At 54.0% G+C, this 14,346-nt stretch overlaps 2 protein-coding genes across 4 annotated transcripts in view; one reads left to right on the top strand and one right to left on the bottom strand.

Annotated features, from left to right (window-relative positions):
• GOLGB1 (golgin B1) overlaps nucleotides 1-13,519 on the bottom strand; it is a 45,042-nt gene extending 31,523 nt beyond the window's left edge. Inside the window, exons 1-6 of one of the 3 annotated variants that reach the window (XM_025195113.1) lie at nucleotides 13,345-13,519; nucleotides 11,996-12,142; nucleotides 9,047-9,149; nucleotides 7,338-7,490; nucleotides 6,975-7,130; nucleotides 1,719-1,871 (exon numbers count right to left, since the gene is read on the bottom strand). In XM_025195113.1, the coding sequence (XP_025050898.1) occupies nucleotides 1,719-1,871; nucleotides 6,975-7,130; nucleotides 7,338-7,490; nucleotides 9,047-9,136 (552 nt within the window). In that variant the 5' untranslated portion in view covers nucleotides 9,137-9,149; nucleotides 11,996-12,142; nucleotides 13,345-13,519. The remainder of the gene's footprint in view (nucleotides 1-1,718; nucleotides 1,872-6,974; nucleotides 7,131-7,337; nucleotides 7,491-9,046; nucleotides 9,150-11,995; nucleotides 12,143-13,344) is intronic. The other 2 variants (XM_025195112.1, XM_006038588.3) reach the window with 2 other exon arrangements.
• Nucleotides 13,520-14,009: 490 nt separating this feature from the next.
• LOC102378112 (guanylyl cyclase-activating protein 1-like) overlaps nucleotides 14,010-14,346 on the top strand; it is a 14,492-nt gene continuing 14,155 nt past the window's right edge. The window contains exon 1 of the mRNA XM_025195114.1: nucleotides 14,010-14,132. Within this exon, the coding sequence (XP_025050899.1) occupies nucleotides 14,100-14,132 (33 nt within the window). The 5' untranslated portion in view covers nucleotides 14,010-14,099. The remainder of the gene's footprint in view (nucleotides 14,133-14,346) is intronic.

Here is a 14,346-nt window from a genome sequence, read left to right as displayed (position 1 = left end):
CAGTCAGGGCAGCTAGGATCTGGAACCAACTTCCAAGGGAAGTGGTGCTTGCTCCTACCTTGGGGTGGGGGGGGTCTTTAAGAGGAGGCTTGACGATTACCTAGCCAGGGTCATATGAGCCCAGTTTTCTCTCCTGTCCACAGCAGGGGGTCGAACTTGATGATCTATGCAAAAGCACTATGTGGAGAAGAGGGTACCGAGGGACTAACCCCAGCAGAAAGAAGTCATGATGAGAAAGCACCAAGGATCCAGCGTGCCGGCTCACCCCCACCCTCAGCACGATGTAACCAGGATAGGCCATGCCCCGTCCTCAGGATCAGCCTTAAAGGGGTTCAACAAGTGTCTGCTCAATGTGCCTCTCCAAATCTGGATGAGGTCCCCACCTCTGAACCATGGGGAAACAAGGACCAGACTTTACACCTGTCATGGGTCACCATTGATTAAGCTAAGCTCTATGCCTTTTGGAGACGCTGGGATATAGTAGTAATAATAATAATAATATACCAGGAATCTTAATCCACATCCTATGATTTGCACATAGAGCATTGCTGACAAACACAGATCTGAGGCTTTCCATGGGTGCATTTGCTTTAGGTTGATAAGTAGACAGCTATGTTTTAGGTTGTTTTAGTGTGCTGTTTGCTCATTAGGGTCCCTCCGGGCCAGCCAAGGCTGGGGATCGTGTCATGTCTAGAAGTGGACGTTGCAGTACCTCATTTAGACACTACGAGGAGACAAAATAATCCAGGAAAGTGTGCATGCACACGTGTGTACATTACTGTGTGTTTCTGACTTCCCACGCCTAGACACATGAGTGGAAAATACCTATAAACACCTGAGAAGACACCAAACTGGGGGGAGTAGTAGATACACTGGAGGACAGGGCTAGGATTCAGAGAGACCTATACAAATTATAGGCTTGGCAGTGCTACGCTGGTTAGCTCTACGGATGAAAGAGACTTGGGGGTCATCATTGACCACAAGATGAACATGAGCCTGCAATGCGATGCTGCGGCTAGTAAAGTGAACAAAATGCTGGCTTACATCCATAGATGCTTCTCATGCGAGTCCCAGGATGTCATCCTCCCACTGTTCTCAGCCTTGGTGAGGCCGCAGCTGGAGTACTGCATCCAGTTTTGGGCTCCACAATTCAAAAAGGATGTGGAGAAGCTTGAGAGAGTGCAGAGGAGAGCCATGTGCATAATCAAGGGTCAGGAAAACAGACCTTATGACAACAGGCTGAGGGCTATGGAGTTCTTTAGCCTGGAAAAGCACAGGCTCAGGGGTGATCTGGTGGCCACCTACAAGTTTATCAGGGGTGACCACCAGTATCCGGGGGAACGTTTGTTCACCAGAGCGCCCCAAGGGATGACGAGGTCGAACGGTTATAAACTCCTGCAAGATCGTTTCAGACTGGACATAAGGAAGAATTTCTTTACTGTCCAAGCCCCCAAGGTCTGGAACGGCCTGCCATCAGATGTGGTTCAAGCACCCATATTGAACGCCTTCAAGATACATTCGGATGCTTATCTTGCTGGGATCCTATGACCCCAGCTGACTTCCTGCCCTTTGGGTGGGGGGCTGGACTCGATGATCTTCCGAGGTCCCTTCCAGCCCAAACGTCTATGAAATCTACTTAGGTCCCTTCTGACCCTACATGTATGAATCTATGACTCGCTCCTAGCGAGTGCTTAGATGGCTTGACCCCGTCTTCCTACCTGGGCTGCTTGGTTGGCCTGCATGTCTTTCTGGCTCTCTCTGGCTGCAGCTAGCTGCTCCCTCAAGTCCCTGAGAGTCTCCTCCTGCTCCTGGAGCTGCTGTTTCAGAGCTTCAGCCTCTTCTCTGTGCTCTTCATTCGTCCTCTGGTCATTCTGAGTGGAAAGGAAGCAAACAATGAGAAAACAACACTCTCTAGCATAACAACTCAGTCTCAACTGGAGTGCAGGGTACTGGGCTGTTCTTAACTGCAACCTGCTTCCTTATTGCTCTGTTCCCTAATTCCTCACCCTTTTGTTAGCTGCTGCTATGTATGTCTTCAGTTATTTCACAGTAAATGATGCGGTGAGCAGCTATCCAAGTCTCTCCACTCCATGGTGCAGCTACAACCTGCGAGTTTCATGCAATCAGACCCGCATGGCTGCCTTGACTTGTAACTCATACGCACCTCCCGACTATCACTAATGAGTGAAAGAGGGGACCCCTTTAATTAACAATGGGCAGTTAAATCTTCCTGATGGGAAAAGGACTGAGAAAGACAGTTATCGACCAGACTGGGGTTAGGCAGCGTCTGCTGGAATTTGAGGTGCCAACTTTTGGCACGGGCAAAGAGACAGGGAGCCCTAAGGCAGTATCTAGCCAGAGCAGAGGGACTTGCAGCAGCTCAGCACGTGGCATAGGGGAGCACACAAGTGTAACCATTAACTCAGCAACGGCAGCAGCTGCTCCCTGGGCTAACGAACTGCCCCGACAGTGGAGCCGAGAGAGCTCAAAGTACAGACAGTGCTGTGAAAATACAGTCTGAAGCCTGGGTTTGCTCAGGACATGTCACTGTCCCCAGCCCAGGAGCTCACACTGCTTTGGAGTTTTGCCTAGAAAGACGTGGAAAGCATGTCAGCTTTCACATAAGGCCTCATTTTGGCATGAAAAAACCCACTAATAAATACGTATATATTGTGCCCACCATGACTGCCAAAACAAGCCAGTAACGGCCATCACCTCTGGCATGCCACATGCCAGCACTCGAGAGATCTGCCAGAGAGAAATCACCTCCCTGCAGCAACACATCCTCTGCGGCAAAGGAGCAAGTAGGTTAGACCAGGCTGGGACTGGAAGAGACCAGCTGCATCGCTGGGGCTCAACCCTGCTACTTCAGGCAACTGGGTCAAATAATCCCCTTCAGAAGGGTATCTGCCTCCCTATTAACACCAGTTTGGTTTCTCGTCACCACTGCTCCAACTGGAAGGCTGTTCCAGGACATCTCTCCTTGGATGCTTGGAAACCCACTTCTAATTTCTAGCCTGCAGTCATTGGTGGCCAGTTCAGCCCCACTTGTTCCTGAATCAACACAGTCCTTCAATTTAAATCACCCTCTCCTGCAAATCTAGAGAGGCCATGAGGGGACATGACTGCTGTGCCTCGCTCAACCAGCGGTTCTCAACCTTTTTTAGACTCGAGGCATCTCTTGATAGACTCAAGGTCCCCATGGAAAATGCCAGCTCTTACTTCTCCCTCTTTTTTGGATTACGGAAAGATAACAGAGCAAATCTCCTGCTGCAAACACCACAACAGGTCAGGATGGCTTTAATACTCTGGATTCCTATTTGAAATTGCTGGGCTTATCTTGTGAACCGTGTCTGCACACCTCACGGTGCCAGCACTGCAGGGCACGTGGCACCCTGGCTGAGAATCGCTGCTCTAAATTCATCCCTCTCTGCACGAGCGAGTCTCTAATGCACCACACTGCCCTGTCTTCTGCCTCACATCACACTAACGCGACTAATGACCTCTTTCTAGACAGGCGGTGCCCAGCATTGTCCAGCAGGCCGAATGGGCACTGCCCAATCCCTCCAGGGGCTGGATCCGGCTGGTGAACCCAATCTGATGCCTGGGACAGGTATGGCAAGGCCCCATCTGGCCGTGCAGAGGGCGGAGGCGGGCAGTGCGGCCCCAATCCAGCTGTGCAGGGAAAGGGGCCAACTTGGCCCCACAGGAGGGGAAGATGCATGACTTGGCCCAGTCCAGGCCTGCAAGGGGAGGGTACATGGCCTGCTTGGTAGGGAGAACAGGCCCCATTTGGGAAGGGGCTGCAGCCTAGCTCTGACCTGCCCCGTGGGGCTTGGGAAGTTGGCAGCGGGCAGGGGCGGCAGTATTAATGGTCCCTGCTCCCCTGCCACTAAATTTCCTGACCCATGGGGAGCCGCACGGGCTGGACTCTGAGGCTCCGGGGGCCGAGGTTGAGCGCCCTGTTGCAGACTAAACAAGCCGAGCTGATTCAGCCTCCTCTTGAATATCTTGGATATGCATCTAGCTGGGGTCATCTAGACCCAGCCCTCTTCCCTGCCTATGCAGGGGGTCGGACTCGATGATCTATTGAGGTCCCTTCTGACCCTAACATCTATGAATGTATGAACAGCGGGCTCTCCAGTCCCTTGACTCTCCTCATGTGTCCCTGCACTTACTGCAGTGAGGGGTCCTCTCTCCTGCACGCAGGTGACCAGACCCGGGCCATTTTCTAGTTGAGTCTCAGCAGCACCTTGTAACACTTCCCTTGCTCTACTGGAAATGTCTTGCCTAAAAGCCTCCTGGGATCGCACTTGCCTGCTCTGTGGCTGTCACGCTGGTGGCTCGTCGTCACCCTGCGATTGACTTACACACCTACATCTTTTCTCCTCCCATCATTTCAACTTCCAGTCTAGAGCAGAAAGACCTGTCACGAGCCTTTAAGTGCACGACTTTACACTCTGAATTGTTAAATTTCCTCCTGTTTCTATTATCCAGTTCCTCTTGTGATGTACTCCAGCTTCCCTCTGCATGGGCAATGCTTCCCAGGTCTGTACCAGCCACAAGCACCCTCCTACTCTTTGTGCCAAGATCATTAAGGAGTATACTAAGTCTCTTCAGGAACTGCACTAGTAACTTCCCTCCAGCTCAGGAGTCCACCTGGCAGCACGACCGAATGCTGTCACGCCTCTAGCCAGCGTCCTGCCACTCTCGCCTTTCTTGTCACCAGTGTGTATTCTTCCATTTGGATAATAAAAGTCCTGTGCGGAGCCTCATCAAACACCGCACTGAAGTCCAGACAGATCAGGTCAGCAGGAGCCAACCTTTTAGGCCTGTACCCTTCCTGAACATCATGGTGAACCTCTTCCCCCATCTGCTGCTCTGCCTTCTGCTCTTGGCCCTTTGCTCCCTGCCGGATCTGCTGCTCTGCTTTCTGCTCCCTGACCCGTCTGCCAAGAGCCACGTACAGAAGCTGCCCGTGCCACTTGTAGCACCTGTGCCACAAATTGGACACCCTTGGATTAGATCAACCCCATTTCCCTTGTGTGAGAAACAGTTATTTTATCAATGGGAGATGCCAGGTTCACAGAGTATCCCACCTCCAGCTATAGCCCATACTAGGTCATTCAGAAGATGAAGAAAAACTCATTAACAGCCAATTTCAGAATAACTAAGTCACAGATGAAGTTTTTACATAAGGCCCCTGAAACATGCAATTCTCTTGAATGTAACTGTGGACATTTGCACCTATATAAATGTCTCTCATCCACTTAGTAAGATGTGCTGGGAAGTATCTCTTGTTGGTCCTCGTGCATCGCAGCTACAGCACTACTATAACCCTTTACTAAGGCTGAGCCCACGCCCTCAGTGACAGCGAGCTACACAAACTAGCTATGTGCTGCACTAAAACAATTTGGAATTTGCTCTCTTTCAAGTTCATTAACCACCTTGGTCATCTCTGCAGCTGCACCTCCCCCCTTCCCCTGCCCCAGCTACAGCTCAGACAAAATAATGATGGCAAGTTCTTCCCCACACCGTGGCCGAGGCAAAGGGAGTCAGGCCACAGATTTGAGAGAAGACTACAGCATCCTGCAGAAGCAGCTGGACTCTGGCTCCAGAGAGACTTCCCTGCTGGAGCATTTTGAATAGCATTCCCTCAGCCTGCAGGGTCATTTAATGGGAGGAACATGAATAGCAGAGATCCAAACCCAAATGCTCTCCAATAACAGGAACCCTCCATCTATTAATGACCCTATTAATCAACGATTTGGAAGATGGCACAGAGTGCATCCTCAGCAAGTTTGCAGATGACACCAAGCTGGGGTGGGGGTCGTAGATATGCTGGAGGGTAGGGCTATGATTCAGAGAGACCTCGGGAAAGTGGAGGATTGGGCCAAAAGAAATCTCATGCGGTTCAACAAGGACAAGTGCAAAGTCCTGCACTGAGAAGGGAGCAATCCCATGCACCGGGACAGGCTGGGGAGGACGGGCTGGGCAGCAGCTCTGCAGAAAAGCACCTGGGGGTGATGGGGGACAAGTTGAACAGGAGCCAGCAGTGTGCCCTTGGTGCCAAGAAGGCAAACGGCATCCTGGGCTGCATTGGTAGGAGCGCTGCCAGCAGATCGAGGGCAGGGATTCCTCCCCTCTATTGGGCACTGGGGAGGCCACATCTGGAGTCCTGTGTCCAGCTGTGGGCTCCCCACTACAGGAAGGATGTGGACACATTGGAGAGAGTCCAGCAGAGAGAAATGAAAATGGTTCGGGGCTGGGGGACAGGACTGGTGAGGAGAGGCTGGGGGAACTGGGCTGATTTAGTCTGGAGAAGAGAAGACTGAGAGGGGATTTGACAGCAGCCTTCACACCTCCCCGCAGGGGGGGCTGCAAAGAGGATGGAGCTGGGCTGTTCTTAGTGGGGGCAGATGAGAGGACAAGGAGCAATGGGCTCAAGCTGCAGCAAGGGAAGTCGAGGTTGGATATTAGGAAAAACTCTCTCGCTAGGAGGGTAGTAAAACACTGGAACAGGTCATCCAGAGAGGTGGGGAAATCTCCACCCTTGGAGGTTTTTAAGACCTCAGTAGACAAAGCCTTGGCTGGGATTTCATAGACATCAGGGCTGGAAGGGATCTTGGAAGATCATCGAGTCCAGCCCCCCACCCGGAGGGCAGGAAATCAGCTGGGGTCATAGGGTCCCAGCAAGATAAGCATCCAATTTACTTTTGAAGGTGTTCAATGTAGGTGCTTGAACCACCTCCGATGGCAGGCTGTTCCAGCTGGATGATGTAGTTGGAGCTGGTCCTGCTTCAAGCAGGGGGTTGGATAAATGTGACCTCCTGTGGTCCCTTCCAACCCCAGTTTTCTATGATTCTGTAATTTTATCGTGCCAACCCACGCCGAGGGGGAGGGCACCTCACAGCTCATCAGGGGCTGAGGCGCAGGCTGCCCCAAAGCTTTTTCTACAGCCAGGACATTCCCACCTTACTGGGATCCAGCTGCTCGCCAGGCGGGCTCTTCACAGGCAGCGATGCCCCCTGCCCCGTCAGCTCTTCCACGTGCTTGTTGAGAGCTGCCAGCTTGGCTTTGGCCTGAAGCTTCAACTTCATCAGCTTTGCATCTGCCGCCTCCCGTTCCTCCTGCAGAAGGAAAGGGGCAGAGAGACTGAAGAAGATGCCATGGCTCCCTCCACAAGAGAAGGATGTCTCCATAGCTCCATGTTGCCACACTGACTTTGTATTTCCAAGTCAGACACGAGACCCCCACACTCTGGGGAAGCCCAACGCTCGACTGCCTGGCAAACAGCAGCGGCATCTCACCCAGCCCCCCACAGAACCACAGGCTACCTTGAGTACAACTTCTTTCTGCTGGAGCTGGGCATCCTTCTCTCGGATCAGATCCTTCAGCTGGACAACCAGGCGCTCCGTGTGGGCCAGACGCTCCAGCATGTCCTCGGGCGTCTCGTCCCTGCTTTCCATTGCCGACTCCAACACTGGCACCTGGAGAAATCAGAGGAGCAGTTGGAAACACCTATAAGTATATAAGACCTATAAGTATGTAAGGGGCGTACATCAGGATCTGGGGGAACGCCTGTTCACCAGAGTGTCCCAAGGGATGACAAAGTCCAGTGGTCACAAACTCCTCCAAGACCATTTTAGGTTAGACATAAGGAAAAGCTTCTTTACCATCCGAGCCCCCATGGCTTGGAATAGGCTCCCTCCAGAGGTGGTGCAAGCACCTACTCTGGACTCGGGTCTGCAGCCCCATGCCCCGAACGGAAGGCAGCGGCTGCTACAGCAGAAGCATGAGCCGGCTCCCACCCCACTGCAGGCTCGGGCAGGGCCAGCTCCCAATGGCAGCATGCCCTCCTGGGGGGCAGGGGGGAACCCGCGCCCCCCAGATCTGTGCGGGGGATAGGGGCAGGGAAGATGTGCACTGCTCCCATGCACGCAGAGGAAGTGTGGCCAGGGCAGCATGGAGCTTGCAGCGGCAGGCTGCTTTCGTGCATGACCCTGCTGTGTCCTGCCACGCCAGTTGCACACGCTGCACTCTGGAGAGCCTGGGAAAGGGCATCAGGGCAGGGAGCACAGCATTTGTGACCCAGGGTTTGCAGCCTGCCTGCTCTTGGCCCGAGTGCTCGGCCGGCTGCAAACCCCCGCCGCTTCCAGCCAGCTGCAAACCCCCCATTCCCAACCAGGGTGCCCGGCTGGGGAGTGCCCAAGCTGGCTGGGGGCTGAGGGAGCAGGGAGGTTTGCAACCAAACAGGAGCAGCAGGGGTTTCCAGCCAGCCGAGCACTCCAGCCAAGAGTGGGGAGGCCTCAAACCCCCTCCCGGCCAGAGTGCCTGGCTGGCTGCAAACCTCCCCGCTCCCCCTCAGCCCCCAGCCAGCTTCCCCTCCATCCCTGCTCCGCAACCCCCAAGCCCCACTTACCTCCAGCAAGAAGAGCGAGCCGGAGGCAGCCTCCAGTAAGTGTGAGTGTTGGGCCCTGCCCTTCCCCCCTCCCTTTCCTTCCCCACAGGATCGAGGGTTTCCCCACCCCTTTTGCAAACAGCTCTTGTAGGCTGGAACTCAGCCAGCCTCCAGAGCTCTTTGCAAAAGAGGGAAATTCATGGGTTTCTCTTCTAAAAGGGAAAATCCATGTTTTCTCCGATAAAAATGGGAAATCTGTGGTTTTCTGTTTTTCCGTGGGAAACGGAAAACTAGGATCCCTGTTGATGAATGAGGCCAGCCCAGCCAGAACCAGGTGGGAAGGGAGTATCTCTACTGTAACACGGCCTCGGAGAGCCTGACAAGTCTAACGCAGTGGGGTTCCCCTGATCCCCACCCACCACTGTCCAGACACAGTGCAGTGGGCAGAGCCGATGGCCACACAGCTCCCTCAAAACCATCCCACAGACTCCCAGCTCAGGTCACTGCCCACTCTCCCGCTCTGCTAGCTGGTTCCACTGGTTGAAAAGGTCCCGCGGTTCTGCCTGGCACTTGCTGCTGGACGCTACCCACAGGCGTCCAGCAGCTCACCCCAAGCCCACCACTGGCACGATGCACCGTACTTACGGGGGCAGAAGTCTCCGCTTCCCCGTCAGCTCCATCCCCCGACAGCTCCTGCAGAACAGTGTTCGCCAACCCGGACAGGCGGCTCAGCATCTTGGGCCTGCAACTGAGCAGAAGGATGAGAAGGAAGCAGCTGGATTTAGGGAAGAGCCAGACTGCTAAGGAACACGAGTGCTGCTTCCCTGCCGATGGCCGACGTCCTACAGAGGGGCAACCCTATGGGGATGCGCCGCACCTCGCCTCGTGACAAGGCAGATGCCAGAGCAACACTCAAGGAGAAGCAGCAATGCTGTCACTAAGAGGGCAAGTCTGGGCATGGATATGGCATCAGGAGGTGCAAGTCAGAAGTGGGGAGGTCTCTGTATCACCAAAGATGGACTAAAAGACAGCTCCAACAGCTGGAAACAGAAGCTAGTTTCATAGTTGGTCGGGTTGGAAGGGACCTGAGCAGATCATCAAGTCTGACCCCCTCCCACAGCAGGAAAGGATGCTGGGGTCAAATGACCCCGGCCAGGTGATTATCTAGCCTCCTTCTGAAGACCCCCAGGGTAGGAGCGAGCACCACTTCCCTTGGAAGTTGGTTCCAGATCCTAGCTGCCCTGACTGTGAAGTAGTGCCTCCTGATGTCTAGTCTGAATATACTCTCAGTCAGCTTATGGCCGTTATTCCTCTTTACTCCCCGTAGTGTTTGGGGGAACAGGGACTCTCCCAGTCACCGCTGGTCCCCCTTGGCCAGTTTATAGATGGCCACCAGATCCCCCCTCAGCCTTCTCTTTTGGAGGCTGAACAGGTTCAGGTCCCTCAGCCTCTCCTCATAGGGCTTGCCCTGCTGACCCCTGACCATGTGGGCGGCCCTCTTTTGGACCCTCTCCAGGCTGTCCACATCCCTCCTGAAGTGCGGCACCCAGAACTGGACGCAGTACTCCAGCTGCGGCCTGACCAGTGTCACAGAGGGGGAGGATCACCTCCCTGGACCTGCTCGAGATGCATCTGTGGATGCATGACAAGGTGTAGTTGGCCTTCCTGACTACGTCCCTACACTGCCAGCCCATAGATTCATAGATGTTAGGGTCAGAAGGGACCTCAATAAATCATCGAGTCCGACCCCCTGCATAGGCAGGGAAGAGTGCTGGGTCTAGATGACCCCAGCTAGATGCATATCCAACCTCCTCTTGAAGACCCCCAGGGTCCCCCATGTTCATTTTGGAGTCTATAATGACTCCAAGATCCTTTTCTGCCTCTGCGCTGATGAGAAGGGAGTTCCCCAGCCTGTAGGTGTGCTGCTGGTTCTTCCTCCCCAGGTGCAGCACCTTGCACTTGTCAGTGTTGAAACCCATCCTGTTCTCATCCGCCCACCCCTGTAGCCTGTACAGCTTTGATTGCAGTCTGTCCCTCTCCTCTACTGCCCACCTCTCCCCACATCTTAGTGTCACCCCCGAATATGAACAAGGTGCTTTTCACCCCCTCGTCCAAGCTGTTGATGAAGAGGTTGAGTAGTGCGGGCCCGAGGACTGAGCCCTGGGGGGACCCCACTGCTCAGATGCCTCCAGGTCGAAAATGACCCGTCCACCACCACTCTCTGGGCGTGGCCCTCCAGCCAATTAGCGACCCATCTGCCCATGTAGGCATTGACACCACAGTTAAATGAACCTTGCTAGGAATAAAGATGTGCACCTGTAAGTGAGGGTCATTAACCACCAAGTCACCTGAACCAGGACGTGGCTGAGTCTCCACCCAGTGACATATTCCATTCAAGATGAGGCACTTCCTTCTAAAGGCCATGCTCTAACTCAGCCTTAAGTGTGGAGGCAGAAGCAGGACCCAGAGGTGCAACCCTGTGTTACGCAAACCCATGTAGCACAGGTCAGACTAAAATCTATCTGTGCAAAGCATCAGGCATCATTCTCCATTACGTGTCTGCGCAGTGCCCACAGCACAGGGACCCTGCTGAGACCCGAGTGCTCTTGTGGCCAACAAGAAACAGAAAGCACAGCACGAACACACAGCCACGTGCACAGGGTTGCAAGCTGCCACCAGTCATCCTCACACAGATTTCGCAGCTGAACAGGTGATAAGGCACTGGGCAGAGGCTTGGCCTGCTCTGACAGACTAGCAGTCAGATGTGACTTGACTTCATCAACGCCCCCAAAGGAGAACTCTCACCCTGCTCCTAGCAGGGACAGCGTAGCAAGGAGCAGAGCAGGGGGCTTAGGGAAATGACTCAAGTACTTGAGCATGGTTCAACACCCTGCAGGGAGGCCAAAGAGGATGGAGCTGGACTGTTCTCAGTGGCGAGATGACAGAAGGAGCAATGGGCTCAGGTTGCAGCAGGGGAAGTTGAGGTTGGATCTTAGGAAAAACTCTTTCATGAGGAGGGTGGTAAAACACTGGAACATGTTACCCAGAAAGGTGGTGGAGTCTCTATCCTTGGAGGTTTTTGAGACCCAGCTAGACAAAACCTCAGCTGGGATGATGTAGTTGGGGCTGGTCCTGATCTGAGCAGGGGGTTTCTGTGACTCTGACTGAGGGGGTGGTACAGGCAGCTGCCGGGACCCAGCACTTCCCTGTGACTCTTCAACATTAGCAGACACACAGCTAGGCTTCGCAATAAAGAACCCAACACATTTTTCATTTGTGACCAGCTGAAAGGCAGTGTTTCTCCCAACTTGTCACAGAGCCAGCAACAGCGATTTGTGCATTCATGACTCTACATGCTCTGAAAACACTCTCGCCCAATACAAAAATACAGCAGCATGCATGGTCTGGGAACATGTTATCTGAGTGCCCTGCCCTTTGCGTTCCTGCCTGGAGGAGGAACTTCTACATAATTGTTGGCAACTGACAGCACTGCAGCTTTCATGAGCACTGTGTAGTATTCATACCTCCGGGCCAACTGCCTTTGTGGAGGAGGGAACGTAGAGAGGAGCTACCCCAACCACGACTGAGACCCACCTCTTCTATGCACGGTGCAGCTCACAGTCCTGCTGACTCTGCAGTAGGGATCTTTGCACCAGAGCTGACGGCCATGGGCAGGTACCTCGGATTCTAGATATGCATCTATTTGCCCCTGCAGCAGTAGGTTGTCATCACTCAGGAACCCTGAAAAAAACAGGAGAAAGCAATTTATCCAGCCCAGGGAGGAGAGAAAGTCCCTTCTTCACCCCTTGCCATGTGGGCTAGGCATAAAATGCATTCTTTTGCCTGCTCTGAGCCCCAGCTTCTCCTACGTTGCCTGCGGCACCTCCTGGCCTCTACGACTGCCTGGCAGAAGCTCACGAAAGGCAGAGCAAAACATTTTGAAAGCAAGCACTTGACGGTGGAAAGCTGGGCAAGAAGGCAGGGCCCCAGGTGGTTCTTTACAAAGTGCACTGCAGGCTGAAGCTCTTAGGAAGGGACATGGCCAGAGACGCAAGCTTTCAGGATGTCTTCTTGGAAGACGAGACTCACCGAAACCAGCTGCCCTGTCCGCTACTCGCCTGCCCAAGAGCCAGCCCTGAGGCAAAGAAATCCTCCAGGACTCCAATCTTTGTGACCACCCCAAGAGAACCAAGCATTATCTCTGTGCACGAAGGCCGGTGTGAGTGAAACGGCTACTGTCCATCTCTAAGGTCTGCAGTTGTTTGCTAATCACAGCAGTAACCCCTAACAGATGCTTGCACCGCACCCCCAGTGCTTTACGGCAGAGGAGGACAAAGACACGGGTGTGTTAATTGCACAGGATGGCTACGAGCAAATATGACAGAGCCATAAAACAAGATCCCAGGATGTATCAGGTCCGATGTGTGTACAAGAGCTGGGGAAGGCTTCGTGCCACCATTCGACCAGCCGCTGGGGAGAGCTCATCTGTGCTCAAAAAATGAATTCAGGTGCAAAGAAGAGTCCCCAGGGCAATGAAGGGAACAGAAAGCTTATTTCATGAGAGGAGAAAATAAGAAGCAAGATGACAACCGTCAAGAGATACAGCCGTTCTGCCTAAACACATCAGGGGGCCGGTATCACACAGGGAGATCTACTTTAGCTAAAAAAACCCCCACATCAGCACAAGAACACGAGCCGAGCTGGCCACCCAGACCACGAGGCTCTGCACCGGTCCTGGCAGCGTTTCTGTGACGAGCGAGCCTGCTTCTGTGTACTTATCGCGGCAGCCGAGCCCAGGCCGAACCCGCTCTGAGAAGGAACTTGCATTGTTTATCCAAGGGGTGACGGGACGGGAGCAGGGAGGGGACTCGGGAACCAGGAAGTCCCTTTCAGTCCAGTGCTCCTAAGGAAATGGAGCCGCCCCTGGTTGTTGTATCATTTACCTTAGAGCCCCGCTTTTAAAGTCAAGTAGAGAGTTGGGCCACAAAGCCAGACGGCTGCTGTGAAAAAGAAAGTCACCCCCGAATGTCTTCTATTAACTCAGGGGAAAGGGGCAACTCCCATAACACTTTATCATCACGTTTTACTGTCCCTGAAACTTCGGCATGTCGCGGTCCGGAGACAGCTAATAAGCAAGGCGACCGTATCCTGAGAACGTAGGAAGGGGGCATCTCTACGGGGACGTTTTCAGAGCAAAGCCACCGGTTTGACAACTTGTAGTACTTGGTGCAGAGAGAGAGTGAACATCGAAAGCTCTTTGCACTGCAAGGGCACACGCCGGCAAACACTCGACCGCATCTGTTCGGGGCAGCAGCTCACCTAGAGCACATAGTCCGTGGTTTTATTTTTTTTAAACACCAGTCAGCGGTAAAATGAAACGCGGGTACGTGCTGGGCCAAAGTCACTCCGGAGAGACACAGAGCTAACCCTGCAGCGGCTCCGCCACAGAAGACCGAACCTCTTGCCTCCGCTCTGTTCACCGGAGCTAAAAACCAGAGACCTGGAAACGCAGCTGCTCTCAAGCGGGCCGCGGTGCTGGGAGGGGGCAACGAGCAGCAATACCGGACTCAGCTCAACCAGGAAGAGCTGGAACAGAACGTGGCACGCTGCTGCCAACCGCGCACAGGGAGGGCACGGGCAGAAACCCACGCGGCACACGGCCCGGGCGGAAGGTCTTCATCCATCGAACAGACGTTGCATGCGATTTACGTTTGCACGCCATCGGCACCTGGTAAACGGAAAGCTAGAAGAAACTCGCGTAGCCCCGGTTCAGCGGCTCCTCGGCACCGTGCAGTGGAGGGCAGGCAGGGGGGCTCGCCTCACAGAAGCAGTAGTTAGGGCTTCGTTTCAAACGACTCGCGTTGCAGGAGCGCTTAGAGGCCCCGTCCCCGAGACGCGGCGCGGGTGCGGCAGAGCGCGCGGCCGCGCCGGCGGGTTTACCACCC

Source organism: Alligator sinensis, unplaced genomic scaffold (genome assembly GCF_000455745.1).
Source record: "Alligator sinensis unplaced genomic scaffold, ASM45574v1 scaffold1845_1, whole genome shotgun sequence".
Lineage (NCBI taxonomy): Eukaryota > Metazoa > Chordata > Crocodylia > Alligatoridae > Alligator > Alligator sinensis.
The sequence above is the reverse complement of the archived record's forward strand: the minus strand, read 5'-3'. Positions and strand labels throughout refer to the sequence as shown.